The 26,704-nt window shown below is 52.9% G+C and overlaps 3 protein-coding genes across 5 annotated transcripts in view; 2 read left to right on the top strand and 1 right to left on the bottom strand.

Annotated features, from left to right (window-relative positions):
• Positions 1 to 18,455, bottom strand: part of Unc5cl (unc-5 family C-terminal like) — a 26,374-nt gene extending 7,919 nt beyond the window's left edge. For both annotated transcript variants that reach the window (XM_013156657.3, XM_063238920.1), the window contains exons 1-3: positions 16,790 to 18,455; positions 2,117 to 2,495; positions 649 to 695 (exon numbers count right to left, since the gene is read on the bottom strand). The gene's annotated coding sequence lies outside the window, so the exon portion shown is untranslated. The remainder of the gene's footprint in view (positions 1 to 648; positions 696 to 2,116; positions 2,496 to 16,789) is intronic.
• On the top strand, positions 5,974 to 7,751 carry Tspo2 (translocator protein 2). 2 transcript variants are annotated; one of them, XM_023566724.2, is made up of 4 exons: positions 5,974 to 6,128; positions 6,532 to 6,724; positions 7,048 to 7,189; positions 7,368 to 7,751. In XM_023566724.2, exons 1-4 carry the CDS (start codon positions 6,011 to 6,013, stop codon positions 7,566 to 7,568), a joined length of 654 nt encoding a protein of 217 aa, XP_023422492.2. In that variant the 5' UTR covers positions 5,974 to 6,010; the 3' UTR covers positions 7,569 to 7,751. The 2 variants fall into 2 exon arrangements, with proteins under 2 accessions (XP_023422492.2, XP_063094997.1); XM_063238927.1 differs by having other exon boundaries at positions 6,002 to 6,128; positions 6,631 to 7,189.
• On the top strand, positions 16,196 to 26,704 carry Apobec2 (apolipoprotein B mRNA editing enzyme catalytic subunit 2). Its single transcript, XM_003473879.4, has 3 exons — positions 16,196 to 16,493; positions 23,381 to 23,943; positions 26,292 to 26,704. Exons 1-2 carry the CDS (start codon positions 16,351 to 16,353, stop codon positions 23,922 to 23,924), a joined length of 687 nt encoding a protein of 228 aa, XP_003473927.1. The 5' UTR covers positions 16,196 to 16,350; the 3' UTR covers positions 23,925 to 23,943; positions 26,292 to 26,704.

The raw sequence follows: 26,704 nt of genomic DNA, 5'->3' as shown, positions 1-26,704 counted from the left end.
ACAATGCAACGTGAATGACAAAAGTTAAAAGTAGAAGCAATAAAAGAAAGAAAAACAAAGGCCTACAGGAGTGAAGCAGGGCAGAGGCACTGTGAGCACCCACAGGGCGCCTGGTTACCTGGGGCTACCTGGCCCGCGGGCACTGAGACTGCCCCCCACCCCCCAGGCCTCAGGCCTGCCGCTCTTCCTGAACCCACTTCCGGCCCCTTGGGGATCCGAGACCCCATCTGCTCTCTGCCTCCCCACCTCCACGCCCTGCCCGGTCACCCACCTGGACCCCCACCCCCACCCCAGCACAGCAGCTAGACCAGCTCCACCCACTGCTCCTTCAGGCTCTGCTCTGCCATCCTGGCCAGCTCCTGAGTCCCCCTATAGCCTGTGGCTCCCCCACTCCCACGCACATCCTGTGTATCAGGCACCACAGAAGTTCAGTCCTGCCAAAAATGACGTCTCACTTAGCTCCCCAGCGCTGCTGAGGGAATTCACTGGCTGGTGGCTGAGTCCTAGGAGACATTGCCCCCTTGGAGCTCCTCTGGTGGATTTGCCAGGGGCTGCACACGACAGGTACCCATCTCCCTTCCTCCCTCAGCCAAGGAAACTCCACCCCTTCCCTGTTCCTCCTGACTTGGGGCAGAAGCTCTTTCATACCTCAGGACTGAGCTCCGATGCAGGACCTTGTTTCTCTTGTGGCCGTGCTGGAAACGTGCACAGGAAAGGGAAGTTTGGCATTTGCCTGAAAACCCAGCCCTAAGCCGGTGTCCCCGCCTCCTCTTGCCAGGCCACCTGCCCGGCATACCAGGGAATCAGGTGGGCTGGCAGTGGCCCAGCACAGCTCGCAAGGTGGACAGCAGCAGCAAGCTTCCCCTTGTGTCCTGTCCGCTCCTTTTGAGCCCCCACATTAGTAACAACTGTAGCTGGAACTGCAATTGTGGCAATAGCAGTAACTCTCAAACAGCACGTGGTTTCCCCGTTTGGTCTGGCAGCAGCCCTCTGACTTCAGGACCCCTTAAATCTCCACTTCACAGAAGAGAACATGGAACTGTCTCTCAGTGAGGATGGAGGGGACGATTAAGCCACCACTGCAGACAGGAAGGATGTCCAGGGACAGAGAGGACGTCCAGAGGCCCCCCACCATTTCCTCCTCCCCACTTTTTCTCCTCTAAGGGGAATGAAATTGGATGACAAAGAAACAACATAAGAAAAAGTAAAAAAAGGAACTAAAGGCACCGCCTAGTTCCACCGAGGGGGATGCCGCACACCTGCTGCCCCAGGGCCCGGTGGCAGGGCACGGGCAGCAAAAAGCAAAGAAAGGAGGACACCCATCCTGCGTCTGCAGCAACAGCCTCCCTGGGGCCTCCAAAGACCAGAGTCCAAACCCCTCCACCCTTGGGTGGTGAAGTCACGTCCCTCTCCCCTTCCGGGGCCCCTGGGCCTCTCACCGAGCCCATTCATTTACCTACCCTGAGCCAGTTAACTCTTTCTGGCTCAGCCCAGGGGCCCCAGGGCCAGCTCTGCCAGGAGGTTGCCAGAGCACTCATTCCGTTCTCCCCACCCAGGAGAGGAAGGGGCCTTAGGAGCTGGATGGAGTCTACGGGGCTGCAGCCCCTTCTGTGAGGACAGGGCCTCCCCACTCCATGCCCAGCGCCTGATGCCGGATCACCCATGCATTGCTTGTCCTGCCCATGCCCCAGGTCATCCTGGTAGCCACTCTCCAAGAGAAGGCCTTTAGAAGGCCACCCCTCAGCCACCCCTGGGCAGCTGCTTCTCCAGCAGAAAGATCCAGACTCCTGCTGCCAAGTCCCGCTCAACCCTCTAAACGCTCACCCTCCCAGTGAGCCCCGGGTGCTCCTGGGTGTCCCAAAGAACTGGTAGATCTGCGGGTATCACCGCGGGGCACAGGAAGTCCTGGGAAGGACGCGTCCACACCTGGTCGCAGCACCCACGAGCACTGCACGCATGTCCACATCAAGTCATACCCCGGCCCTCACGCCCATCAGCTGCGATGTCCCCTTGCCCTCCCCTCCTCCCATAGAGGGTCCCCCACACTAGCAGGCCCGGCAGAGCCCCAGGGGACCCCTAGCAGTGCCGTCCTCTACTCGGCCCCGGCAGTGCTCACCTTCTGTCTAAAGCTTCAGGGGCCCCTGGCTTGTGCAGGACCTGCAGTTCCTCCGTCTCCCAGAAACAGGTTGTCCAGACCCTGGGGCCAGGCCAGCCCGCAGGTGGCGGTGGGCGGGGACGCCAGGTGGGCGGGGCCTGGCGCTTCCCGGCAGAGCCCTTCCTCCAAGCCGCTCAAAACAAGGGTGGAAACCAGTGTTCCTCTCTGCTGGCAAAGTCCAGCTGGATAGAGGAGTAGCTGAGGATCTCGGAAGGCAGTGAACTTATCAGCGTGGAGCTGCAAGGGGCCAAAGCCGAAGGGAGACATCTCGGAGACAGCGCTGCACCTTGACACTCTGCCTCCAGCGCCCCCTGCTGGTGAGCGGCGGGCCCCAGCAGATCTATGCAAACGGTAGAAGGCGAAAGGTGAGAACCTTAGCCAGAGCTCTATGACTTGAGCAGGAGTCCCCTAGGGTCTTACTTAAAAAGCAGGGTTTTTTTCTGTAGGAGTGGGTTGGGGGCTACTAATCTAATGCAACCCGTCCTGAGAGCTAAGTTAACACTGAGTTGCATCGGCCTCCTGCATAGGAATTCAAGCAGGCACCAGGTAGCCTCTGGCCCCCATCCTCTGCCCCTTCCACCACACAGCCAGGGATACTGCTTCTTGCAGAGAGAGATAAAGTTTGGGGCTGGTTGCCAGCAGGGACCCTTAGGAACTCTGCCCAGAGAGATGACACAGAAGAATGAAAGCACCAAGGGGTAAGGGGTTTTGCCCATCTGTCCTCTCCTCAGCCCCTGGTGCACCTGAATTCACAGCAGCTGCTCCGGAGGGACCTGTGTCACCCACTCAAAGAAAGGAAGAGGTTTTCTGGATCCAGGCCAGGAACTCATGGCCCTGGTGACCCCATGTTGGCTCCGTGACCTTGGGCTTCCTACTTAACCCCGGTCAGCCTCAATCTCCTTGTCTGGGAAGTGCAGGTAACAACATCTACCTTGGATGGACTAGTAGTGTCATTTATTGAACCGCTAAAGGGAAAGTGCCTGTCACACAGGACTGTTATCACCAAGATGAACTCTGAAGTTTGCAGTTTGCACTTCCCACTGCAAACAGGCAACTTCCGCAGTGCTCCCTCTGCCTCAAGAGAGCTGGTGCTCACAGTCTGCATGTGTGCAGTCATGTGGTATTTCCTAGCTCAGTTCACATGCCACAAATAGCAGGATTTCCTGCATTTCCAAGGTTGGCTGGTATTCTATCGTATGTGTGTGTGTGTGTGTGTGTGTGTATGACATTCTTTATCCACTCATCTATTGATCGGCACTCAGGTGATCCATGCATGGATCTTGTGGATAACGTGCCAATAAACCAGGGAGTACAGGTGTCAGAGGCTGGGGAGAGAGGGTGGGGAGAGATTGGTGGGTACAAGGTTACGGTCAGATAGGAGCACCAAGTTCTGCATTTTTTTTTTTTTTGCACAGTAAGGTGATTATAGTTGATGATAATGCATTGTGTGTTTCAAAACAGCTAGCAGAAGGACCTGGAATTTCTCTACTAAGAAATGACACATATTACATGTGATGGGTATGCTTGTTTCTACCATTTGGCTGTTATGATATATAAACATCACATTGCACCCCATACATACGTTCAATTGCATGTCGAGCAAAAAATAAAATACAATTTTAAAAAGATAAGAAGTAACTTCCTCTGGTTAAGTCCCAGCTAATGATTCTCTAGCCTCTTGTACTTCTGACGGCATCCCTGCCCTCTATCCCTTCCTGGGTAAAGGGGAGAGGATAGGGCAGACAGGTCCCCAAATTATAGAGCTGTCACAAAGGAACAGGTGGAAAGTAACCGACGGAGAAAGAGACCCCAGTGGATAAAGTACAAGCAGGAAAAGGTGCCCAGAACTGTGACAGGGAGCAAAGAGAGGAGGTGCTGGTCTGCACCCCGCAGGAGGCTGGCTCTGCCAACAGCTAGGGACTGTCTTTCCCACCTCCCTTCAGGGCAGCCGGGAGGAAGGACTCTGCCAGGCCTCCGCTCCCCAGGCTCCCCACTCACCTCTGCTGTCTCTGAGTCATAAAGTCCTAGGGGTTGTGGGACATGTGCCAAGCACAAATCCCAAGCCAGGCAGGCCGATGCCAAAGGGAAGGCCATAACCAAGGTCTATGCTCATGGGTCATGGGTCCATATCTGGAGCTGATGCTTACCTCATTCAGGGATAGTTATAGTTACAGAAAGTCTCTGGAGAGATCTGAAAGCCCTGCCACCTCCATGGGCACAGAGCTGTAGCTGGGGCTGAGCTGCCATCTAAGGCCTGGATGTCCCAAGGCCAGTCCCTCAACTTCTCCATCAAGAGCTCCTCCAATGACCAGGATCAGGAGGGACCCAGCTGGGGGAGGGTATAGCTGAGGGCTAGAGCACTGCCTAGAAAGCATGAGGTTCAGTCACTAGCACTGAAAAAACTAAATGAATAAGAATCTTTCAGACTGGGGGAGCCCCCATGGAGAGGAACTTTTGGGGCCATATAAGCCCCGACCTGGACTCCCCAGTACATCACTGCTCTTGGCATCTGAGACAGGCAGGCCAGCGAGGAGCCCTGCCCCACCGTCTTCCTCACCGCACCCCCTCTCCTGCCCTCCACACCCCCTGGAACATCAGGCGCCAGCCTGGGAGGCGCTCTGCTGGGGGTAAGAGCATTCGAGGCCTGGGGACAGGAGAAGGAGGGTGAGGGCAGGGAACCTCCAGCACTGGACAGAAAAATAGGAAAAGGAAGTACAGAGACATAGGATGGCAGAAGACAAAGGACAGTGAGGAGCCAAGGATACATGGAAAGATGACCCAGGACAAGTGTCCTTGACCCTTGACAGGAAGGGATGGATTGAGCAAGCAGTCCAGAACATTGCAAATAATCAAATTTTATCTTCAAATCCCATCGTAGGGAGAAAGGTGAAATACAAAAGGTGATAGAAAAAAGTATGGTGACTTTTAAAAAATAGAAAAAATTGTTTTCAAAGTAAAAGACTCATTGCCGTTAACCTCTTCCCCCCCAAAAAAGCACTCCCCCTCACTGTCAGTACACTTACCCCATTGTCCTTGCCACTTCTTGAAGCAGCTCCAGAGTCTTCTCTGGTATCTTTACAAGGTGTGATCACTGTTACAGTGGATGTGGCTGCCAAATGCCACCAACCGGAAAGCAGCCTTGTAAAACCATGACGCTGTGTCCTCATCCAACTAATTCACCAGGTCGGATGCCACGCCACTGCTGGCTCTCCCCCAAGGTCAAAATGACCATGCAAGGTAAACATTCCGAGTAGATTTGGGGTACTGAGGCAGCCACAACAGCATAAGTAAAAAAACTCAAGGAAGAGGACTTTCAAGATTTCTTCAGAAAGTGGCAGAAACTGTGGATAAGGAGAATACTGAGGGGATTTTAAGGCCAACGTTCACCACATTTTTGATCATATCTTGCCGCATCAAGAGCAAATAAGCATGAGATGAAAGGACAGCCCTTTGATTGGAGGAGAGTCTCTACATTACCCCACATGCTAATGATATGCAAATAAAGCAACATGCAAATAAGCATGAGATGAAAGGACAGCCCTTTGATTGGAAGAGAGTCTCTACATACCCCACATGCTAATGATATGCAAATAAAGCAACATGCAAATAAGCAAGGCAGCTTTATAACGAAAGGCCAAATGGATGTTTCCTGGAGAATCTGGCCATGAGAAGTTTAGATGCGTGGGTCTACAGCCTGACCCTCCAGAAATAAGGAAGTATAGAGGGACCACATTCCTTATGTTCCAGGAGCAGACATGAGCTAAGGCTCCAGAGAAGGGGATCCTCACGGTGGCGGTGGCGGTGGCGGTTGGCTGTTGGGCATTTGGGCAGATCTACCTGGGTGGGCCCGAGAGCATGCCAGTGTGGTCTAGTGAGATAAGCCTGAGCAGATGGGCCGGCCCTCTGGTGACTGAAAAGGCCAGGAATCTCTGGCTCCTGCCTTCAGAATATGGACCTTCCACCGTCAGCAGAGGTAAGACAGTGTCCTCCACCAGCACCTGTTAGGTACCTACCCAGGTGTAGCCCACTGGGGGAGGTCAAAAACAGGGTAACTCCCTGACCTGACCCCCCAGACTCAGATTCCTAGAGAGGACAGGAAGGTTTAACTGAGAAGCAATTGCTGATATTGGACAGTGTGACCCAGGTGTCAAATGACTGGTGTGGGGAAGCCAGAAAATGGGCTGGGATGGATGTGATTCAGAGGGGCAGGACTGGGGCTGGGCCCAAGGCGGCAGGTGGCAGGGAGGACTCAATGACAGCCTCCTAAGAGGTGCTATGGCTGGGGGGCAGCATCACATCAGAAGTGAAGGCAGACACGGAGACTCGGGGCAAGGGCTCCGGGAAGGCCCGTGGTCACCATGCTCTCTGCTCCCCAGGTTCTGCCCCCTTGAGGCCAATGCAGCCCCAAGGGGCCTTCTTTGTGAGCCTGCCTCACCTGGGGCCCATCTTGTTCTGGTTGTTCACTCGCTATTCAGTGACTGACTGGTGCAAGGGCTTGAGGACCCTGTCCTGGTGCCCACCCTACAAGACCGTCCTGCTGGTGTGGACCACTATCTACTCCCTCATGGGGTGAGCACGCTGTCCTCACACGCGGCCCTGCCACCCACTAGAGAAGACGTGAGTTTCCCCAAGGCCAAGCTCTTCCAGCGGATGCACCCCACCTTGCCTCTCCAAGGGACGGGGGTCCCCAAGACAGAAGCCTCTGCCTGCCAAGGATTCCAACCAGCCCTGTTCCTCTACCTCCTCATTGTCCCTTGCCTCGTTCACCCCTCCCCTAGCCCCTGGGTCTCAAAGAATGCCCACAGCAGCTTTCCCACATCCGTGCTCCAGAGAGCCCCTTCCAGGAACCTGAGGACCCACTCCACTGTGTTTCTGCCACCTTCTCTTCCCAGCTACGCCTCCTACCTGGTATGGAAGGACCTAGGAGGGGGCTTTAAGTGGCGCCTGGCCCTGCCCCTTGGCCTCTACGCTTTCCAGCTGCCCATCAGCTGGGTGGTCCTGATGCTCTTCCTAGAGGCTGCCAACCCTGGGCTGGTGAGGCTCCGGGAGCTCAGTACTGGAGGGAATGTGGGAGGAGGGGAGCCTACCAGCCTGGAAGCAGATAGCTGAGGTCAGACTCCCCAGGGCTCCTGGGGTGCACTGAACACAGGGGCCACAGAAAGGTAGGGTGCCTGGCTCCCAAGCAATGTGCTGACCCCGCCCCTCTGCCCAGGCCCTGCTAACGCTGCTTCTGCTCTACGGACTGGTGGTGAGCATGGTGCTGGTCTGGCATCCCATCAACAAGCTGGCTGCCCTGCTGCTGCTGCCCTACCTGGCCTGGCTCACGGTCACTGCTGTCCTCACATATCGCCTCTGGAGGGACAGCCTTTGCCTAATGGCCCAGCCTCAGCCCACAGGGGAGAAGGGCAGCTGAGGCCACAGGACACAGGAGATGAGGGATGAGGCCAGCAATAGGGGCCGAACCACGCCAGCCAGTCGTGGGGCCAGGCCAGCGCAGGCACTTTCCTAGTCCCTGCTGCTGACTTCCCCTAGAATTTGGAGACATGGGGAGGGGAATGCTTTTACACTCTGATAATAAAATCGTGCTGGTAACCTGGCAGGTGTGGGGTGAAATGTGTGTGTGAGTGTGTGGGGTCGGGGCTGCCAAGTGCAGATGACAGTTCCTGGCCCTGGGAGGGCCAGGGCACCCAGGGAAGGATGTGTGAACCCTCAGCAGGAGCTGGGTACCACTTCTGCTCCTGGGTACCACTTCTGCTCCTCTCACACCCTCCCAAATCTGCCTAAGAGTTTTTAGTACTCCAGTTTTTAACCACCAGAAAAACAAGCTCTTCTTGAGTGCTCCTTAAAAACTAAAGAGACAAAGCAAAAACAGATCCTAACATCACATGCTAGGATTATATATTACAGACTATATATTAATTTATAAATCATATTTATAGAATACATGAAACATAGAATATGGCTGTACAATATATGTATGCTAAGTTCGTGATTATTATAGCTTTGGTTTGTTTTACTTCATTTTGTTCTGTTTTGGTTTTGCCTTTTTTTAGGACAAGAGTCTTGAACTTACTATGTAGCCCAGGTTGCCCTTGAACTCGAAGTGATCCCCCTGCCTCAGCCTCCAGAGTGTTGGGATTACAGGCATGCACCACTACACCCAGTTTGTTATTATTACTTATGAGAGTCTCCTATACTCTTTTAATTGTTATTTGAACTAATCGTTATTATAGAAAGCAAAAAAAAAAAAAAAACATTTAAAAACAAAAGAGACATAAGCCTCAGGAAACTGAGAATTGAATTCCGTAGGAACTTCTCATGAGGTCTTCTTGATTTCCTAGACCATCGAAGCCACCTTTTGATCTGTGCCTCCCTTTTCCTCTTTTCTTCTGCTCTTATCCCCCCAGGTCCTTGAACAAGGCCAGCTGCAAGGCTCCGACACCTTGTGGTTGGGCATCTGCCCCTGCTGCCTAGTGGGGTGGCAGTGATGGTTTTCTAAACTCCAGTCAGACTCTCCAGGGATGAGGCCTGGGTATCAATGTGTTTTAAGCCCTCAGGGGCTCCTCAGAGGCAGCCAAGGCTGGGAACTGCCACGGTGGAATGGGTACCAGGGCCACCACAAAGCTAAGCAAATACACATGCTCCTGGGGCCGCTGCAGACTGATGCATCTGGACTCCAGGAGGGGGCTACTGGCATCATGGATCTTAAAAGCTTCCCAGGGCTTTTGTGAGTTGCTCCATGAAATTCAAGGGCTCTGGGCATGGCTTATTTCTCCAGGTCCTTTTAGCACTGACAATCAGTGGTTAGGTGAGCTGAGTTTTGGAGCTGAAACAAATTGAACCAAGACCTTGCAGGAGGACTCAACAGGGTAGCATCCTTTGGGACAGAACCCGGGTTCTTCCAGAGCTCACCCTGCCCAAGGGACCTGCAGCTGCCCTTCCTCCACCAAGGGCACGTTCCAGCCAGCAGGTTGGGTCACGGGGCCCTGGGAGAGCAAACATCAGGTCCCACCCACCTTTGTGTCTACAGTCCCAGTTCAGGGCAGGGCATAGAGCAGAGATCACAGACTTTTGATTGATTGAATGACCAAACAAATGAACTGTGTCTTACTTAAAAAAAAAATGCCACCACTTCTACTCCTGCCCCTTCTCTGGACCACCAGAAAGAGAAGAGAAGGGTTTTAATAGTTTTGGAAATATCTCCTGGTTCTGAGCTACACCCCAGGGCGTTCAGTGGAGTACAGGCTGTAGCACCCTACGCCAGGGAGTCATTCTCTAAGGGACTAAAGGTAATAAGGTCCCCTGGGTTTGCAGTTCTGACCCTGCAGTCAGACCAGCCTCCGGTCTAACCTCAGGTTTAAACTGAGTCTGTCATTTATTAACCGGTAACCTACTCTGGGTGCCTTTTTTTTCTCTTGTGCAAAATGAGGACCTCACAGGTTTATAGGCAAGAGATAACAGGGAAAAAATAAAAAGCTTCTGCAGCAGAGAAAGTGCTAAGCGTTCCAGGATGGGGACCTAGGAAGCCACCTGTTGAACAAGCATCCACCCTGCACCAGGCCCCACAGCGCTTCCTAAACTTTCTGCCAGCCAGGGAGGTGACCACCTGCACCCAGGGCTGTGGGCCAGCCTGGCCACCCTCACGCTGCCTTGCACATCCCTGTGGATTCGTCTCCATCCGATATTGGTAGGAGCTGCTTTAGTGCTGGGAATGCAGCGCCATGGAGAAGCTCAGTGGCTGGCATGGGTGCGGCCCTGGGTTCCAGCCCAGCCTTGCACACGCACTCCCAGCCTTAGCTTCACTTAGAGCTCCGCTTGCACACGCGACCGCGACCGTTCTAAGTCTATAAATGTTACCTATTGTAGTGTGATAGTGTAGCTTCACAGCCAGGTAATAGCGACTTCATCTCACATGGCCCCTGTTCGGCTGTCCAGCTGCAGCTGCAGTACCATATGGTCAGCCCCTCTGCAGCCAGACAGCACCTGCTGAGACGGTGGATTTCCCGATAAGGACAGGGATGGGAGCGGGGTCCCCGAAACTTCTCCCAAGGACCTCCTCTTGCTTTTGCTGTTTTAATCAGTTTCTTGTAAAACCAGAAGTCCAGCACAGGGGTTGGGTGACTTCAGCAGTGCCGCAGCTCCATAAACTCACTCGCCAAGCTGTACTTGTCCGAGTTGCTCTTTGGAAGGTTGGCTGCCCGCTCTCTGTTCAGGGGCAGGTGTCTCTAACGGAAATTTGCACAACACTGACAAATACAGATCGGCAGAGGATGTGCTGGCTCAGGAGTCACACTGTGCAGGTCCTTATCTCAAATCCCTTCCCAAGAGTGGACTGTCCAGAAACACTGGCCATTAGTATTGCCCCCACCTTATACGGGTATCATAGTAACAGTGCTACCGATTTCAATCATGTTACGGGCTAACTCCAGAAGTTAGGCTGAGCCGCTAAGAATACACACATCATGCATATGGCATGACTCTGACCACCCCAGGGCAGACTGAACCCACAAACCCCAGGTCTACATGCCTCTGGCTTTGGACACATGGCCAGCGAAGGAAGTGTAATGTGGGCCGAGTCCTTAGCCCTGGGTACTGTGATAGCCCAACGCAATATAAGGCAAACTGTAGAGCTTCTGGTCCTTTTACAGAAATCCAGCCTGAAGGGCAGGATCCTGGCCTCAAATTCTTACCCTCTGCCCCCAAAATTGTTCTTAAGAAACAAAGCAAAAACTCATCCCACCAGCTCTTTGGCTGCTGGGCCAGTTTCTACAGATTGGAGACACAGAGGGCGTGGTGGTGAGGGTGCAGACTGCTGGGTGTATACCCAGGCCACAGAGGCTGGCCACCCGGCTGGGCTGCAGAGTGCAGGAGGTGTGCCCCTCTGTGCCCCTCTCCTCCTACCTCCAGGCCTGTGCAGCCAGCGCCACAGAGGCCCCTACCGGCCACCTCCATATCATAGGCTTTAAATTCTCTGGTCTACCTTTGTGGTGGCTGCCATCCCCTTTATCTCTTGGGGATCCCTGCACCCTGAGCACAATTTCAGAGCCTTCAGAGAGTTCCAGAAAACAAGTACAAGACCCTTCTGCTTCAAAGATCTTACTGATGATTCTCCTTCACAGCTCACAAGTTACTGGGTGAACACTGACTTCTCTGGGGACCCCCTTGGGTCTCAGTCCTCCTCTTGTCCTCAGGTAGAGCTCCCTAAAGCATTTTCCTCCTTCCGAAGCCCTGCCCTCAATTGCATCTGGACAGTGGCAAACCAGGAGAATCCATCTCAATCACTCTGCAGTCTCCCATGTCTATTTGGGTCTATTCTACTCATTATCCACCATCTGTGTCCCTCAAGGCCCCGGGCCACACAGAAATGATCTGCATTAAGGAGCGCTGGAGAAGCTCAGTCCCTTCCACCTACACTGACCCCAACACTTTCCCATCTCAAAGGCTCAAATCTCTTCTCAAAAATTGATGTCATCTGCACAGCTCTCTCCCAGCAAGTGACCTGGCCTTGCAAACACACCTCCAAAGAGGAATAATGTTAGTCACCCTAGTGGGCACCAGGCTTATCAGATCATGTTCTTCAAAGCCTCAAGCCAGGCACACCAAAGGGGAACACTTGGCAACGCTAGGAGAGGCTGCTGGCAGGGAGACCTGCAGAGACCAGGATGAAAATTCTGAGTGTCACCAGGGCAGTGTGTCTTCCAAAGCAGGGTAAATGTCATGTCCTGGGGAGAAAGCTGAAAGCCCCGGCCTGCTCCCTGGATCCCTGCTTCGGAGTCTGGGAGACCCCTGGCTTCCTCCCCACTCTCTGGCAAAGCCGCTCAAAGCCCTGGACACCCATGTTTATGTCAACGGGGCAGTTGCCACAGCGCTCAGGCTCTGGCCCGCCAGGGGGTGTCTGCTGCCCACAGTCTGTTGTTTGTGTATCTTGTCTCAGTAGTGACCGGAAAGGCAGGCACACCCTGGCTGGGTCTCTGGGGCAACGCGTTGTTGGGGTCCAGCTGTCCTCACACATAAAGCACCCACTCCACTGACATGCCCTCAAGGTGTCTTCTTACACGGGTGAGAATTTAAACTTTCCCTTGGTGCGAGTCCTACTTTCCATGGCCCCTGTCCTGCCCACCGCTCCCTTCCCATTGGGCCAAGACCCAGGGAAGGGCTGTTCCTGGCCTTGTCTCCTCCTCCTTCTCCTCCTCCTCCTTCTCCTCTTCCTCCTCCTCCATCTCAGCCACCAGGAGAGCCCCAGAATGTTTTTGGAAGTGGTCATGGAAGGTGGGGCCAGGCGTGGAAGGCTTCAGCTCATCCCAAGCCTAACCTCCGCCCTGCCAGCACCAGCAGAAGTAAACAGGGCCTGGGACTGGGGATTTAGCTCGGTGGCATAAGCGCCTGCGCCTTGCAAGTGTGCAGTCGTGAGTTTGATCTCTGGTACCGATAAAAAAGAAAAAGACAGAAAAAAAAAAAAAAAAAAGAAGTAAACAGGGCCCATCAAAAGTCTCTTTGGGGTTTCTGACCCCAAGAAACTGAACCTGCTATCTGCCCTGCAGCCCTGAGACACACACACTCCTCAACACCAAATACTACCAAGCTGTCTCTCCCTGCCCGAACTCCCCCTGAGCCTCCTCCAATCCCCACACCGCACCCCGGCCTTGTTCTGCTGATCTCTAAGATGCTGGGGCAGGAGGCACTGAATGGTGACGGGTAAAGGGCGTCAATCTGAAAATGAAGGGCTCTACCTCAGTAGCCACATCCCCTCTTGGCCTCAGTTTCCCCACCGGTGTAAAGGCATCATAGTACGTTGTACCCGGCCCTGGGCATCCTTGTGAGGAGTAAGGGACTCCATCTACAAGTGCTTAGAGCAACTAAAACCGGCGCTGCTTGTTACCAGAATCTGGGCGGCAGCAGAGGCCTAGAGCTCGCAGGCTGAGCAGCTGGGTTCAAATCCCAGTGTGCTGCTAACTCCACGGAGCCTTGCAAGAAATTCTTCACTCCATTTCCTCCTGTGCAGGAGCGGGGTGAAAGAACCTTCCCCAGTAGAGTTAATGGGTGCTGGGGGACAGTCTTAAAAAGAGTCCAGTGGCAGCTGCAGGGGGAGGAGCCAGCCCCTGGCATCTGATCCCCCAGATTAGCTGTTGCACTGCGGGGGCCTGTGGGGGAAAGGGTCTGACTCAGAGAGGAGCACTCAGCCCGGAATGCAGGTCCCTGGGAGGTGCCATAAATAGCCAGCGCCAGGACACTCAGAGGCCTCTGGGGCTAACGGGTAGGGGTGAGGGTGGGGGCAGGGGCAGGAAAGGAGATCTGCGAAAGGGAGCTGTCCTGTGGGTCTGGGGGAGCCCCAGGATGCTCTCCCAAAGTGTCTAGGAGCAAAGGGGTCACTTCTGCACACATCCCAGCCAGTGTGATGATCAGAGCCTTGAGGAGAACCAGCAAGCTCACCCCTGCTCACCCCACTGCACTCTTCTCCTGCCCACCCTGCTCCTTTACCTTCTTCCTCTCACCCACCCTGGGTAGCGTGTTAACACACTGGGGTAGCCTGGGAAACTGAGGCCCAGAGACATGAAAGGATCTGGCCACAGTCATAGAGTGACTCGGGGCTGACAGATGGGACCATGAGTTCTTTTTTCCTCCTACTCCAGGATTATAAGAGAAAGGCAAAATGTAAGAAAGAACTCTTCCGCAGGGCGAAAGCGTTTGCCTCTGGGGAAAACAAAATGATGGATTCATCCACCCGCCTGGGGACATCTGACTTTCTCTCAGCTGATTCAAGCAACATCCCCGTAGCTATAACGTAAGAGCACCGCCCATTCCTAACGCTTTAGAGATAGCGAATCAGGGGTATTTGGGTGCTGCCTGGGAAATGAGGCTGAATTTAGGCTCTACAGATCTGGACTCAAATCCATGTTGATCTTGCACAAATCACATCGCCTTCCTAAGACACTGGTCCCTAACTTGTAAAGTAAGGTCAATAATTCACACCAGCATACAAGTGCTGCCTGGGAGGGATAAATGGGGTAACACACGCTTGACTGCCTGATTAATGCCCCAGCTGTTACAAAGACTTCCACACCTGGCCGTTCACCTCTATTCTTGGTGTTTCCTGCCTAAGAAACTTCGATAAATGATGATGAAACAATGAGAATGGAATAAACTCTTCGCAACGCAGGGCTGTGTGTTTGCATCACAACAAACATCCTTGTGTTATTTATCAGTTGTTCCTGCCTTTGGGGGTACTATTACTTGTACCTTGAGTCTCATGGGAAAATATTTAAAAACAATCTCTGGACCAGGGTGCTGTTAGCAATAAGTCTAGCAGGCAGGGTGCTCGGATCACTTACTGTCCACACGGGAACTCCTCTGGCAATCATGCCTGTGCAACTGGGAGAGACCAAGGCCATCGCGGGCAAGCCAGAATGCTGGGCATTATGCTAACCACACATGCTGCTCAGAACTCTCCCTGGAGAAGGGAACCCCAAATATGCAGAACCCTGCCTCCTCTTCTCCACCATCTAGCACAGTTGCAGCTGTTTTCAGACTGGCACCCCAATGCTCTTAGATTCCTCTCAACCTGAGGTGACACAGGCACCTCCTTCCTTCCCCCAACCAATGTCCCAATGTCCACATTGCACCAAACATGAACGCGTGTGGCCCCTTGCTAAGCGCCCATCATATGAGCTACAAAACCCTCCTGGTCATTTCATTATTTTTTTCCTCTAGTTTCAAGAGGTTTCCTCCTGATGCCCCTGCTCCTGCTGTTTCCCATTTTTGCTTCAATTTTAGTCCAACAGCTCAAGTGATCCAAAAAGAAGTTAGATGTGTGTCTCATCTCTGCAGAGAGGATGGCTTTGCATCTCACAGAGAAAATAACAGGTCCTCGGGAGAGCCCAAAGGCCCCAGCCTCTTCAGCACAGGCTCTCTTTGGCCTCCTGTCCTGGACCTTTCCAGCCACACAGGGGTCCACACCGGGAAGAGCCCCCATCTCAGGCCTCAGCACCTGCTGCACCCCTGCCTGGAATGCTCTTTCCTTAGACTTCTCTCACCCCCTTCAGATGGTTTCCCAATCATCTCCTTTGCAAAGTCCTTCCCTGGCCATGCAACAAAAATGTCATCTCTCCCTTGCCACTGTCCACTCTCTTTCCCCTTAGCATGACCAGCAGCCACCAAGCAGAGAATGTATCTTACTCCTCTATGTATCATTCAGCTCCTCGAGGGTAGGGACTCTGCTTTGTCCCAGTACCAGAACCAGCCCCTGGCTTCGAGCAGGTGCCCAATAAACCTCTGTTAAACAGTTAAAGGCCCGCTGAGAGGGAGCTAGGTCTGGAGGCTGCGAATGACCCTGGAGAGCGCACAGCTGGGTTTCTAATCCTGCGTCCTCCATTTTCCAGCTGCGTAACCTTAAGCAAGGTGCTTAACACTTCTGGAGCCTCCGTCTCCCCACGTGTCATGAGGAAGGGCACACACAGCCTTCTGGGCCAGTAGAAACCACTAAACTCTGTCCAGTCTCTTTCAAAGTCATCAACTTCAGCAGCTGTCACCATGAAACTCCTGGACAACTTGTCATAACACAGAGAAATCAGGGACCTTGACTTACACCTCACATGCTCTCTCCAGCCAGTGTTCACCCTACCCTTCCCGGGGAGCCCTCTTTCCCTAAATTCAGGGTACTCCGCTGTAAACTGCAGAGGTCTATCTGCAGTCACCCCACTCAATATCCAGCTTACCCCACTTCAACCTGAGCAAGGGCTTCCCCCTAAATCTCAGGACGGCAGCCCCGTGCCTTTCCCCATAATCCTCTCTGGCCCTAATGGAGCTGGGAAGCAGAAACAGAAACAAAGAGAAAAGCCCAGGTTGAAACAAGGGAAGAGGCAGAGAAAAGCAGGCCAGGGCTCCCCACCTGCCAACTTCCTGTCTTTGCCACTGATAAATAGGGGCTCCTCATGGCCAGAGTTTCCATTGCCCCATCCTGGCACCGCAGTCACTCAGTTTTCAGGAGCAGAGAGGGTGCGGGTGTGGGGGAGGGGCGGGAGGCCTGGTTATAAAGCTGTGGCGGAGCGGGCAGCCGCAGCCTGGCCTGCCGGGTCCTCTTTCCTCATCCCCAGCCAGAGCTGCTGACAGCTGCTTGGGACACTGCCGCTGCCACCGGGGCCTGGCCAGACCTGCAGCCTCTCCTCAGTCTCTCGGGGACTCCTGAGCCACTGCCCCTCATGGCCCAGAAGGAAGAGGCCACGCAGGCCGAAGCGGCTGCTGCACCTGCCTCCCAAAATGGGGAGGAGGACCTGGATGACCTGGCGGACCCCGAGAAGCTGAAGGAGCTCATCCAGCTGCCACCATTTGAGATCGTCAAGGGGTGAGATTCACAGGCAGGCTGGGCGGGGTCGCCTTCCTGGAGAGAGCCCCCTGGGGCAGAGCTCTCTTGGCTTCTTAGGGAGACACCTTGGACTCTGATCAGGAGGTAGGAGGAGCCCTTAGAGGCAAAGGCCCAGAGGGAAACCACTGGTACGTAGGCTTCTTAGAATTGAGAGTCACCTGCGCGCCCCCCCCCCAGGTAGCTGTTTAGTCCTAAGGAGTTTGGGGAGACACACTCTTACAATGGTCCTGATTAAAAGGCCCCCAACCTGCCTCAAACTCTCTCGCTGCTCCTACCTAGTTCTCCTGTGTGCGTCTGTCTCTGTCGGGCTTTCCGTGGCTCTTGTTTCTCAGGCAGAAGATCCCAAGGCAGGGGACACAGGCTCGTCCCTCCTGAAGGCTGAAAAGCAGCTTTTCCCTCACTGAATCTCTCCCAAGCGTCCTCAGGACTGTCCACTTCCACCCGGAGGGAGATGGCTGCAGCACAGACAGGAAAGGCCAGGGACAGGAACTGCTGTCACACCCCCAGCCACAGCTTGGAAGACCTGGCGGGTCAGGAGAAAGACCCCGAGGCTCCGAAGAGGGGACAGATATAGCGTCCCTCTGTCTTGTCTAGCTCATCGCCATCTTCTCTAGGAATAAAACCAAGATGTCTTCCTCCTCTTCCCTGTCTATTCCTGTAGAGGAGGCCCAACAAAAAAAAGCAAATCTCGGAGGCCACATTTCCTCCCTGACCCCAAGGTTCCTTCTTGGGGGTCAAGGCAGAGTGGGTGTCACACCTCAGAATGAACAAAGGAATGGGGGCTCCAGGAGGAGGGACAGCCGGGGGTCAAGGGGTGGACCTGACACTTTCTGGTTGCCCAGTGATTTCCCAGTCCTGGTTTTGGCTTTATCATTTTAACAAGGAAATGACCCTCCTTGAGTCCTAGGGCCCCTTCTGGCTCAGAGGTTACCCGATTTCTAAGTGTATGGAAAAAGACAGCCCAGTTCCTAGGCATGAGGAGCCTGGCACTTCCGTCTGCGCCTGCTCACCCAACAGTTTCAGCCTCATCCTAGGATTAAGGAAGCAGCTGGGCCCTGGGTAACGTGGATACAGGGAGATCCTGGGGCAACCAGGCCAGTAACATCCCCCAGTTCCAGTGGCTGTCTATGGAAGACGAGCCTTCTCTTCCGCCTGGGCACGCTGGGTCACCCCACCCTGGGTCACATGCACATGCAGGTACACACACTCCCCTCTTATAGCACTGTGATTTCCCAGCACATTCCTGGACCAGATTCTAGTCCAGAATAGAATTCAGCTAAGTCTGCTGGGTTGAACATGCTTTGAGGTCCCAGAGCAGTGGATCCCAAAGGGTTAAGTACTCTGCTATAACTAACCTCTGGCCAGGACTTCACCAGTACAACAAACCTCCAAGTGAATGAGTTCGCCGAACCCTCAGCCAAGTGCTAAGAGAGAAGGATTTATTGTTTCCATTTTACAGAAGGGAAAACTGAGACTCAAGGAGACTGAGTGAAAGCCCAAGCCCACCAGGAACTGGCAGGTCTTCAACCAGTGTCCTGTGCACTGGTTGGTCTCTCCATCATGCTAGGCCCCGGTGTCTAGCAGTGTCACCTGTACCCATCCTCAAGACAGTGAGGGCTAGGGGCTTCTCCTGACCCCAGGCTCAAAGAGGTATGGGTGGGGGCACCTTTGCTACTGATCGTTTGGAGCAGTTCAGCAGGAGGTGGAACCCCGAGTGTGGAGCTGGCCTCAAGTGACAGCTGTGGAAATCTGTTCCCTGGGCCCCTCTGGATAAATAGATGCTTAAAATAGCACAGAGGTGTGGCTGTCTGTGCAGGGACTGAACGAGGAGGCAGCTTCCCTTTCCTCACCTCTCCATATTCCCTGGAACCCGGAGGTCAGCAAACAGCTCCTCTCCTGCTCTGGACTCTCACCAAGAATGGATCCAAACTGCTCCTTAGGTTTGGGATGCAGCGGAGCAGGACAGCAGCTGGCTTCCTGGGAAGCGTCTGAAGCGAGCAGGGGTGCATGGAGGGAAAAGGAGAGATGCCCACTTGTAGCGGTCGTGGTTGAATGGGGCATCGAGGACAGAAGGCAGCCGGAGCACAGCAGCACGGGAACAGGGCTGAAGGTGCGGGAGGGCAGTGAAATGCAGGGCGAGCTGCCGCCTCCTTCCCTAGACCTGGGAGTGCAGCGCGTGCATCGCTCACTATCTGTGTCGGTGACTTCACGTGGCTGTCTGCAAATCTCCACGGCGGGAGTACTGAGATTAGAGACATCCGAGAATGTGAGCAATCAGGAGTTTGGGGTTCTTCTTTTTTCTTTCTTTATTTTGGAAACCTGAGTGTTAAAACTTAGCAGCACACATGAAAAGGAAGCGCTAGACATGAAAGGAAGGCTGTTGGCCGGACCAGGTTTGATAACCTTAAGCAATCCAGAGACAGCGCCGTCCTCAATACCGCCTTTAATTTACGGGATGCCCTGGTCCATGGCTGGTTACTCAGCTCTTCAGATAAGGGAACAAAGGCTCAACACTACAGAGGCACAGGCGGTTTGCAGGGAATTGGTAGAGGGAGCAGGCATGAACCCCAGGACTGGCCCGCTCTGGAGCACCACAGTGCACCTCAAAACCAAAAAGAGGGTTCCCTGTAAGTCCATCAATACTGACTGACTAGGACTGTCCCTGCTGCCTGTCCCTCCCCTCCGCGTGTATCGACCCTTCATGAGGAAGGAGACCTCATCTTTTTACTGCTTTTCCCCAGCTTCCAGCTCCTCGTACGTTCTCAGCAAATACTTGGTGAATGAATGAAGGAACCAGTGAATGGGCACCTGCTGTATGTTAGGTTCTTTGCAAGGCGACATGATAGGAGAACTGGAGGGCAGCTTCCTGGGGAGAGAGGCTTGGGGCACACGGGGGCCTGGCAGTGCAGAGCTCAGCTAAGAATGCTGGCACATGCCCACCTCTGACTGTGGCAAGTGAGGGGCGCTCTGGGACACAGAGGCTGGTTGTCTGCCCCTCTCTCCATCTCTCCACCCTAAGGAGAGCTGTGGCCCTGCCTGGCAGCACCCGGATGTGTGCTCCTCTCCAGTTGTGTCTCCAGTTGTGCTGTTATGATCTTGCAGGAGCGATGGGACTATTATGGAGCAGACATGAAGGGTAGAGGGCGCGGGTTTTCTACGGCCAGTTTTCAGCCACCAGGAGTTCCCTCAGGCCACACGAGGAACCCAGACAGGAGGCAGGATCTAGAAGGAAAGGGACACGGGGGAAGCAAGGGCTCTTCAATGCCACTTTTAAGGCTACCCCTGGCCACCAGAGCATGCTGGACGGTGCACCATACAGAGCAGGTGACAGGTGACTGCAGAGGGTCAGAGCTTGCAGAATGATAGTGTCTCCCAGGGAGAAGGGCTTGCCCTTCTGGGCTTGCCTTGGGCAGAACCCAGTCCAGTCTTGCAAATCTCAAGCTGCCTCCTCAGCTCTAGAACCTTCTGCTTCGGCTCTGCCCTTCTGTCCCCAACTAAGTCCACTCATTGTCACCTACTTTGAAAGTGGTCCAAAAAAGACAGTACCAATGAAACCCACAACCCCAACTCCTTTGAACCATCACTGACAGATTTAGCGAGCCGTAGCTCAAGTAAGCCACCATCCAATCACTGTGAGGAGATGTTCTACTCTGCAGGAAGCTTCAGAGCAGACCTTTAATCTGCCAAGTCCCCAGCCCTCTGTGTTGCTCCTGTATAGATTTATGCTTAGGCGAAAGCTTTTATTTAATGCACCCTGAAGAAAATATGTACCGCATTCTCACTTCTCTTCTCCCCCATCAAGCAGGCCATGTCCCCATATTTTGCAAGGCTGTAAGGTTCTGGGTTCCCTCTTAGAAAAGTGGGGTGCTCGATGATGCTTGGTAGCCTGGTTCCAAGCAGCTAGTGTGGACAGCCTTTCCTGTGACACTTAAAAGAAGTGAGGCCTAAGACTGAGAATCCTCACATTGTTGGCTTCTGTGCCTCAGGGAGGTGGAGATGGGGTTCTTGGATCAGCATCTCTCTCCAGTGCACTACCCCAACACGCATGTATACATACACACACATGTGTGTGTGCACACTCCTTTACCGGTGAGATATCTGCTGGCTTTGAGACTGAAATATCTTATTAGGAAAATGATGTTTGCAATTGAGAAGTTTGGTGTCTCTAATTTCTTTACTTCCACTTGGTGAGTATTACAGTGTTACCTTGTGACTCCACAGAACTGCCCAAGGTGTCTTCCAACTCTCTGCAGAAGTTTCCTATCACTAACACATCTGTTCTGGTATCCCTTCAGGACCTGGGTGTGCTCATCTGCAGGAGGCCCTAAGAAACCCAATCTGGCCATTTTGCTCCTTCTAAAAGACCATGAAGTCCACTGAGAAGCCAAGCAAGCTCAAGCTTGGGGTAGACCCAAAGCACAGACCGTCCCTGCCTTGCCTTCGTGCCTTGAAAGCGTTTCTGAGGCCCCCAGTCCTGAAGGCCTGGCTGGCCGAGGCACCCAGCAGGCCCCGGGGCCACTGGGCAGAGAGTTTGGAAACAGATATTTATAGAGAGGTGACCTTTCTTCCTCTCCCGTGGGTTTCAGGTTTCTCTGGGATTTCTCCTCTTGCCTAGGGGAGAGGAGGAGGAGAGAATGTCCACTCTTCAGGGGGGCTAAGTAGCCTTCCTGCACCCCTCAGGCCACTTTGTGACTGTGTGCCAGGCCTCAGTGATAGTCCGGGCAGGGCTGCTTTGGGGGTTCCAGACAAAAGCCTGAGGGGTTGCACAGACAGCTGCTGCTGAAGCCCCCAAGCCAACCAGGTAACCATGAGTATATCCTGGGGTTCCTACTAGAGACCCCTCATACAGATCACTCTAGATGGCACTGGGGCAGGGGAGGCTGGCAGAATGCCTTGAAAAACAAAAAGTCACTGGGCAAAAAAGGTACACACTGTGCCTCTCAGAGCAAAATACCACTGGAGGGCTCCTGAGAGTTTGGGAGTGGTCCGTGGGGTGACCAGGAGAAGCTCATATGAGTGAATCTCCAGCTGGGATTGAAAGAGGAGAGGGGACACATCAGGTGATCCATCCTGCTAAAATGTTAAGTAAATAATAAACACCTCCAGCTAGGGACAGAGGGGCTTAGGAAGCTAAGTATAGTACCTAAAGGAATCCTGGGGCTGGGTCCTCAAACACATCCATCTCTGTAGCAGAAACTTCACTTGACAGCAAAAGAGCTGGCAAGTTGGGCGGAAAAAAGTTGGCAGTGGGGGAGGGAATCCTGCAGGGAAATCACTCAGGGGTACTCAGCTCTGCGGCATCTGCTGTGCATCCTTAAGCAGCCAGGGCCTTGGGACACCAGGGATTCCCCTGCAGCCCCCGGAGTCTGGTGAGCTTTCTGGGGAAAGGGAAGGAAGGAAGAGAAGCAATGGGGGTATGTGTGCTGCGGGGCATCTTCAGGGCCAGGAACAGAGATAACACCTGGGAGGGAGGAAAGGGGACCCAGGTCTCACGCCTGCTGGGCAAGTGCTCTACCGCAGAGCTACACCCCGTAGCTCACCCCAAGCTTCTTCAGCTCTGATGTCCTCTAGACACTCTCATTCCATCTTTCTTATTCGTGCCAAGCTTTCCAAAACACCCGGACTCTTCCTGCTGCCCTCATTTCTGGACCGTGCTTCTCCACCTTCAAGCCACTGATACCCATGCTATACATCGCCAATCCCGGGGTCCTTTTTAATTACAGGCTTTTCTTTTTTTTTTTTTTTTTTTTTTTTTTTTTGTCTTTTTCATTTTTATCGGTACCAGGGATCGAACTCACGACTGCCTGCTTGCAAGGCAGGCACTTATGTCGCTGAGCTAAACCCCCAGCTCCTAATTACAGGCTTTTCTCTCCAACCACACTCCACCAGTCCAGGGCTGCCACAATGACCTCCCCTGGACATTACTTTTATTTGTGTGTGTGTGCTTTTTTTTTTTTTTTTTTTGTCAAGAACTGCAAACAGTTCTCACCTGCTTCTTGAATCAAGGTGAAATATTCACATGAACCCTTCTCTATCTGTCTACATTTTCAGTCTTCTAAAATCTTTATTTATGAATTCTTGGTCCAATGACAATCTAATTGCTAGATGATAAGCCTCCGGGAAGGGACAGGCAAAGTTTTTCAAGATTCTGAAATGACTCAATACTGTTATACAGTATCCCCAGGGCACCCTTGGGGAGTCTTGCCACATGGGCACAGACTCTTGGGCAGTAACCTCAGGACACCTGGAAGAAAAGATGGACCTGAGAAACAGTCGATAGAACAACATGGTTCTACAAGACACAGGCCACGCCATGCTCAAAATGCAATTTACATGAGCTGCAGGGAGGAGAAATAAAAGCATGAAATGTGCAAAATCTTTGTCGTGCTCTGTCGTGAGCAATTTAGCATGCTTGCTACTTGGTAAAATCCCTTTCTGAGCACTGCTTCTCAAATGTGGCCACCTATGGTGGTCATCTAGAGGGGTTTTGTTTCTTTGGTTTTCAAACGCTGGTGCCTGGGACCCTTCTCCAGACATCTTGGTCTCAATGGTGAGGTGTGGGACCGAGGTGCTGGTGTTTTAAGCAGGCTCTCTGTGTGACTCTAAGCAGATCTGGCCAGGTTAGAGACTCACCAGTACAGAAGCAGTGTGCTGCATTGGGACAGATGGCAGAAACTGCGTTTGGCTCCTCCTCTTCTCCACATAAAGTTTTGGACGCCTTCCTGCCCTTTTGCTCACCGACATTAGCATAGGAAAGCCCCGCTTGTGTGACAATCAGTGTGTCTTGGAGACCTACCTACTCCAAGCTGGTTCTTAGGGCTCATCTTCCCTCTTCTGCCCCTTCCTTTTATCTCCTTGGCCTACAGGGAGCGGCTGCCTGTCAACTTCTTTAAGTTCCAGTTCCGGAACGTGGAGTACAGCTCTGGGCGGAACAAGACCTTCCTCTGCTACGTGGTGGAAGTGCAGAGCAAGGGAGGCCAAGTGCAGGCCTCCCGGGGCTACCTGGAGGACGAGCACGCCGCTGCCCACGCAGAGGAAGCCTTCTTCAACAGCGTTCTGCCGGCCTTCGACCCGGCCCTGCGGTACAACGTCACCTGGTACGTGTCCTCCAGCCCCTGTGCGGCTTGCGCCGATCGCATCATCAAAACCCTGGGCAAGACCAAGAACCTGCGCCTGCTCATCCTGGTGGGGCGGCTCTTCATGTGGGAGGAGCCGGAGATCCAGGCTGCGCTGCGGAAGCTCAAGGAGGCCGGCTGCAGGCTTCGCATCATGAAGCCCCAGGACTTCGAGTATGTCTGGCAGAATTTTGTGGAGCAAGAAGAGGGTGAATCCAAGGCGTTTGAGCCCTGGGAGGACATTCAGGAGAACTTCCTCTACTACGAGGACAAGCTGGCGGACATCCTGAAGTAGGCGCCGGCCTCGGCCTCCTGTGAGTTCTGGGGGTGCCGGGACAGCTGCTAACCCGTAGGTGCACGGTGCGGGGTTGTGTAGCGTGTGTGCCACTGATTTGCCTTCGGAAGGATTGCATTTCTCTGCTTCGGGTTGATTGTAAAAAACGTTTTAAAACATTGCTTCGTTTTTCTTTCCTTTAAATCCCTGTCCCTAAGTCCCCTTTTATCTCCTCTCCTATGTTTCATTTCAAACTAACTTCCCATAACTTGAGACCCCCAAGCTCGGAGACAGAATGAGCTTTGGTAGATTTAGATGGCACAGGGGCCGGCCGCCGCGGGGTAAGCAGGGATGTTTAGAGCCCCAGGCACGCCCGGGACGCGGCTCAGGCACCCCAGGGCAGCTTCTAGATGGGCGGCCCCCAAACCCGCTTGCACTCTTAACCTCCGTGCTTTCTCTACGACAGGACTTTTATCCTTCGAGGGCAACTCTGGTCTTTGGTTAATTCTCAAATCCCCAAGTCGATTTGTTTTGTTTTGGTTTGGTTTTGGCCAGACCTGCTTTCATGTTTTCAAACAAACAGTTATGCTTTGAGGGAGATCAATAATTGTGCGAATGTGTAGTCTTCCTCACTGAGAAGAGCTCATGAGCCGCCTCAGGGAAGAGCCCGGTGCACAGCAACAAGCCAGTTGATAAGGAATGTGTGAGAGGGTTAAAAAGATGCTTGTAAATGAGGCAGCAGCTCAGGTGCAGCCTCCTACAGATATCGGGAGGTGATAGGAGACCTGGAAGCAAAGATTAGCTACTTAAGCAAATAATTAGGACACAATTAAAGCCCAATTTGGCCTCTTGCTGAGGGTAGATTAGACTTTCAGAGAAACAGGCCGATTATCCTGGGGAAGGGGAAAGGATCCTTTGCCATCTTCTTTTGAATTCGGTCTGTTCTAGTTTGCTCCCACGGAAAGGCTGGCTGAACTGAGCCCTTTGTAAGGTGAGAATTACTGATCATTTCTCCCTCCTCTGTGGCTTTAATTCTGGAACAAGCCACATATTAAACACAAAAGCAACATGCCTCCGTGAATGTAATTCAATTTATGGTGAGTGTTTCTCCTGACTAATACCCTTAAGATGCTGCTTCGTAGATGTGCTGAAGGAACACCGGTGGGTCGCAGGCCGACGCTGGCAGGTGCTTCCTGTGAGGCAGGCAGGCAGCTCGGTGGCTGTCATCAGGCGGGGCGCTGGACGCAGCATCCAGGCACGGTCTGCATGAAGCCATTTCTAGGAGGCAGCAGGACCTGGTCCCTGACCTCAGAGGGCCTATGGTAGGGTGATACCATGTGACATCTGCTCACATGAAGATGAATCTCTCAGGGACTCTGAAAAGCCAAAGCTTACCTTTTAAAGTGCTTTAAAGAACTTGTAAGTAGCTACTATAATTATAAACCCCAGAGAGACCACACATGACCACTGGCAGGTTAATTTTAACCCTATTTTTTTTTCTTTTTGAGACAGGGTTTCGCTACGCACTTCTGACTGGCCTTGAATTCACTGTGTAGTCCAGTCTGACCTCAAACTCTGAGCGCTCCTCCTGCCTCAGCCTGCACAGTGCTGGAATTAAAGGCATGCACCACACCCAACTTTAGACTTTGTTCTTAAACACCTTTCATGGGCACCTTTCTTCTAGCTACATAACTAGCAAGGCCTCAAACATTTTGTTGTGGTTTGGTTTTTTTCTTCAGATATCTTTTTTCCAATTAAAATGAAACATTCAAGGAGGATTTTAAAGATCTTTTGGTTTTGGATAAATAAGGGTTATATCTAGTATTAACTGAAGTCAAAGCAATAAGCCAATTTAAGAGAAAAGTTCATTTCCAAGTGAGAGTTTTTAAAATATAGAATATTACTGAGCATCTCCCTTTAGTGTACAGCCCAGCTATCTCTTCACGCCCAGGAATGGGCCTCCCTGCCCCGTGCTGCCCCTGCTCCTGAAGGGAAGGTGAAAATGTAATTTTAAAGTCATGAAATACCTTTGTAATCTACAAGCCCGAAACAATAACCAGGCTTAATTGAAATAACCCACGAAATGAGGAGTTGTTAAATAAAATGTGCCTTGTATCTCTTATTGCACATTTCATGTTTAATAACAATGTAGAACCATGTTTGACTCAAGAGAACAGAACTAAAGCCAATCTTCTCTAGGGCTTTTTGTGTGTGAACCAAAACAAAGCATTAATAAAAGGAACCCAATCCCGGGCTGTCCAGGGGCCACAGGTGAGCACAGAGAAATTCAGGGGCCGGATGGGGAAGGTGCCCAGAAACTTAGCTCAGGAGCAAACCGGTAGCCAAGCGGGGTGCGAGCTCTCAGTAACGTGCTGTGTTCTCACCAAGGTCTGCCTGCTGCCACCACCAAACAGCAGGGACACGTGTGCTGCCTGGGACATGCCTGCCTTCCGGACACCACTGGCGCTGGATGGCACCTGACACCAACCCATCCTGGACAAGGCCCTCAGTGGATTCCAAATACACTTCTCACCGCTGTGGTTCACTTAGGCTGTGCCTCTCTCCAGAGCTGCGGTCAGGAAGAAGGCGAGGGAGTGACAAACAGAAAAGCTCGCGGCTCCTGGAGGTCCAGGGTTTGCTTTCCCAGTGTGGCCACTTAGGCAGAGGCCTCAGCCTGAAGGTGCAGAGCTTTCAGTATGTCCAGAAGCGCATTTCTTGTTCCGTTGTGCTGTTTTGTTGTGGTTTTTTTTTTTTTTTTTTAAAGAAAGACAGCAACTCAATAAAAGAAATAGTGTGGTTTC

Source organism: Cavia porcellus, unplaced genomic scaffold (genome assembly GCF_034190915.1).
Source record: "Cavia porcellus strain 051 isolate PalLab524CR breed Dunkin Hartley unplaced genomic scaffold, mCavPor4.1 scaffold_28, whole genome shotgun sequence".
NCBI classification, from domain to species: Eukaryota; Metazoa; Chordata; class Mammalia; order Rodentia; family Caviidae; genus Cavia; species Cavia porcellus.
Note: the sequence above shows the minus strand (reverse complement) of the source record. Positions and strands in the feature narration are given on the sequence as shown.

Coding starts and splice junctions, on each gene's coding strand:
- Tspo2 (XM_023566724.2), top strand. CDS start 6,011: ATGCCAGTGTGGTCTAGTGAGATAAGCCTGAGCAGATGGGCCGGCCCT. Junction 6,129..6,531: donor ACCTTCCACCGTCAGCAGAG/GTAAGACAGTGT, acceptor TCTGCTCCCCAG/GTTCTGCCCCCTTGAGGCCA. Junction 7,190..7,367: donor AGGCTGCCAACCCTGGGCTG/GTGAGGCTCCGG, acceptor CCCTCTGCCCAG/GCCCTGCTAACGCTGCTTCT.
- Apobec2 (XM_003473879.4), top strand. CDS start 16,351: ATGGCCCAGAAGGAAGAGGCCACGCAGGCCGAAGCGGCTGCTGCACCT. Junction 16,494..23,380: donor CCATTTGAGATCGTCAAGGG/GTGAGATTCACA, acceptor CTTGGCCTACAG/GGAGCGGCTGCCTGTCAACT.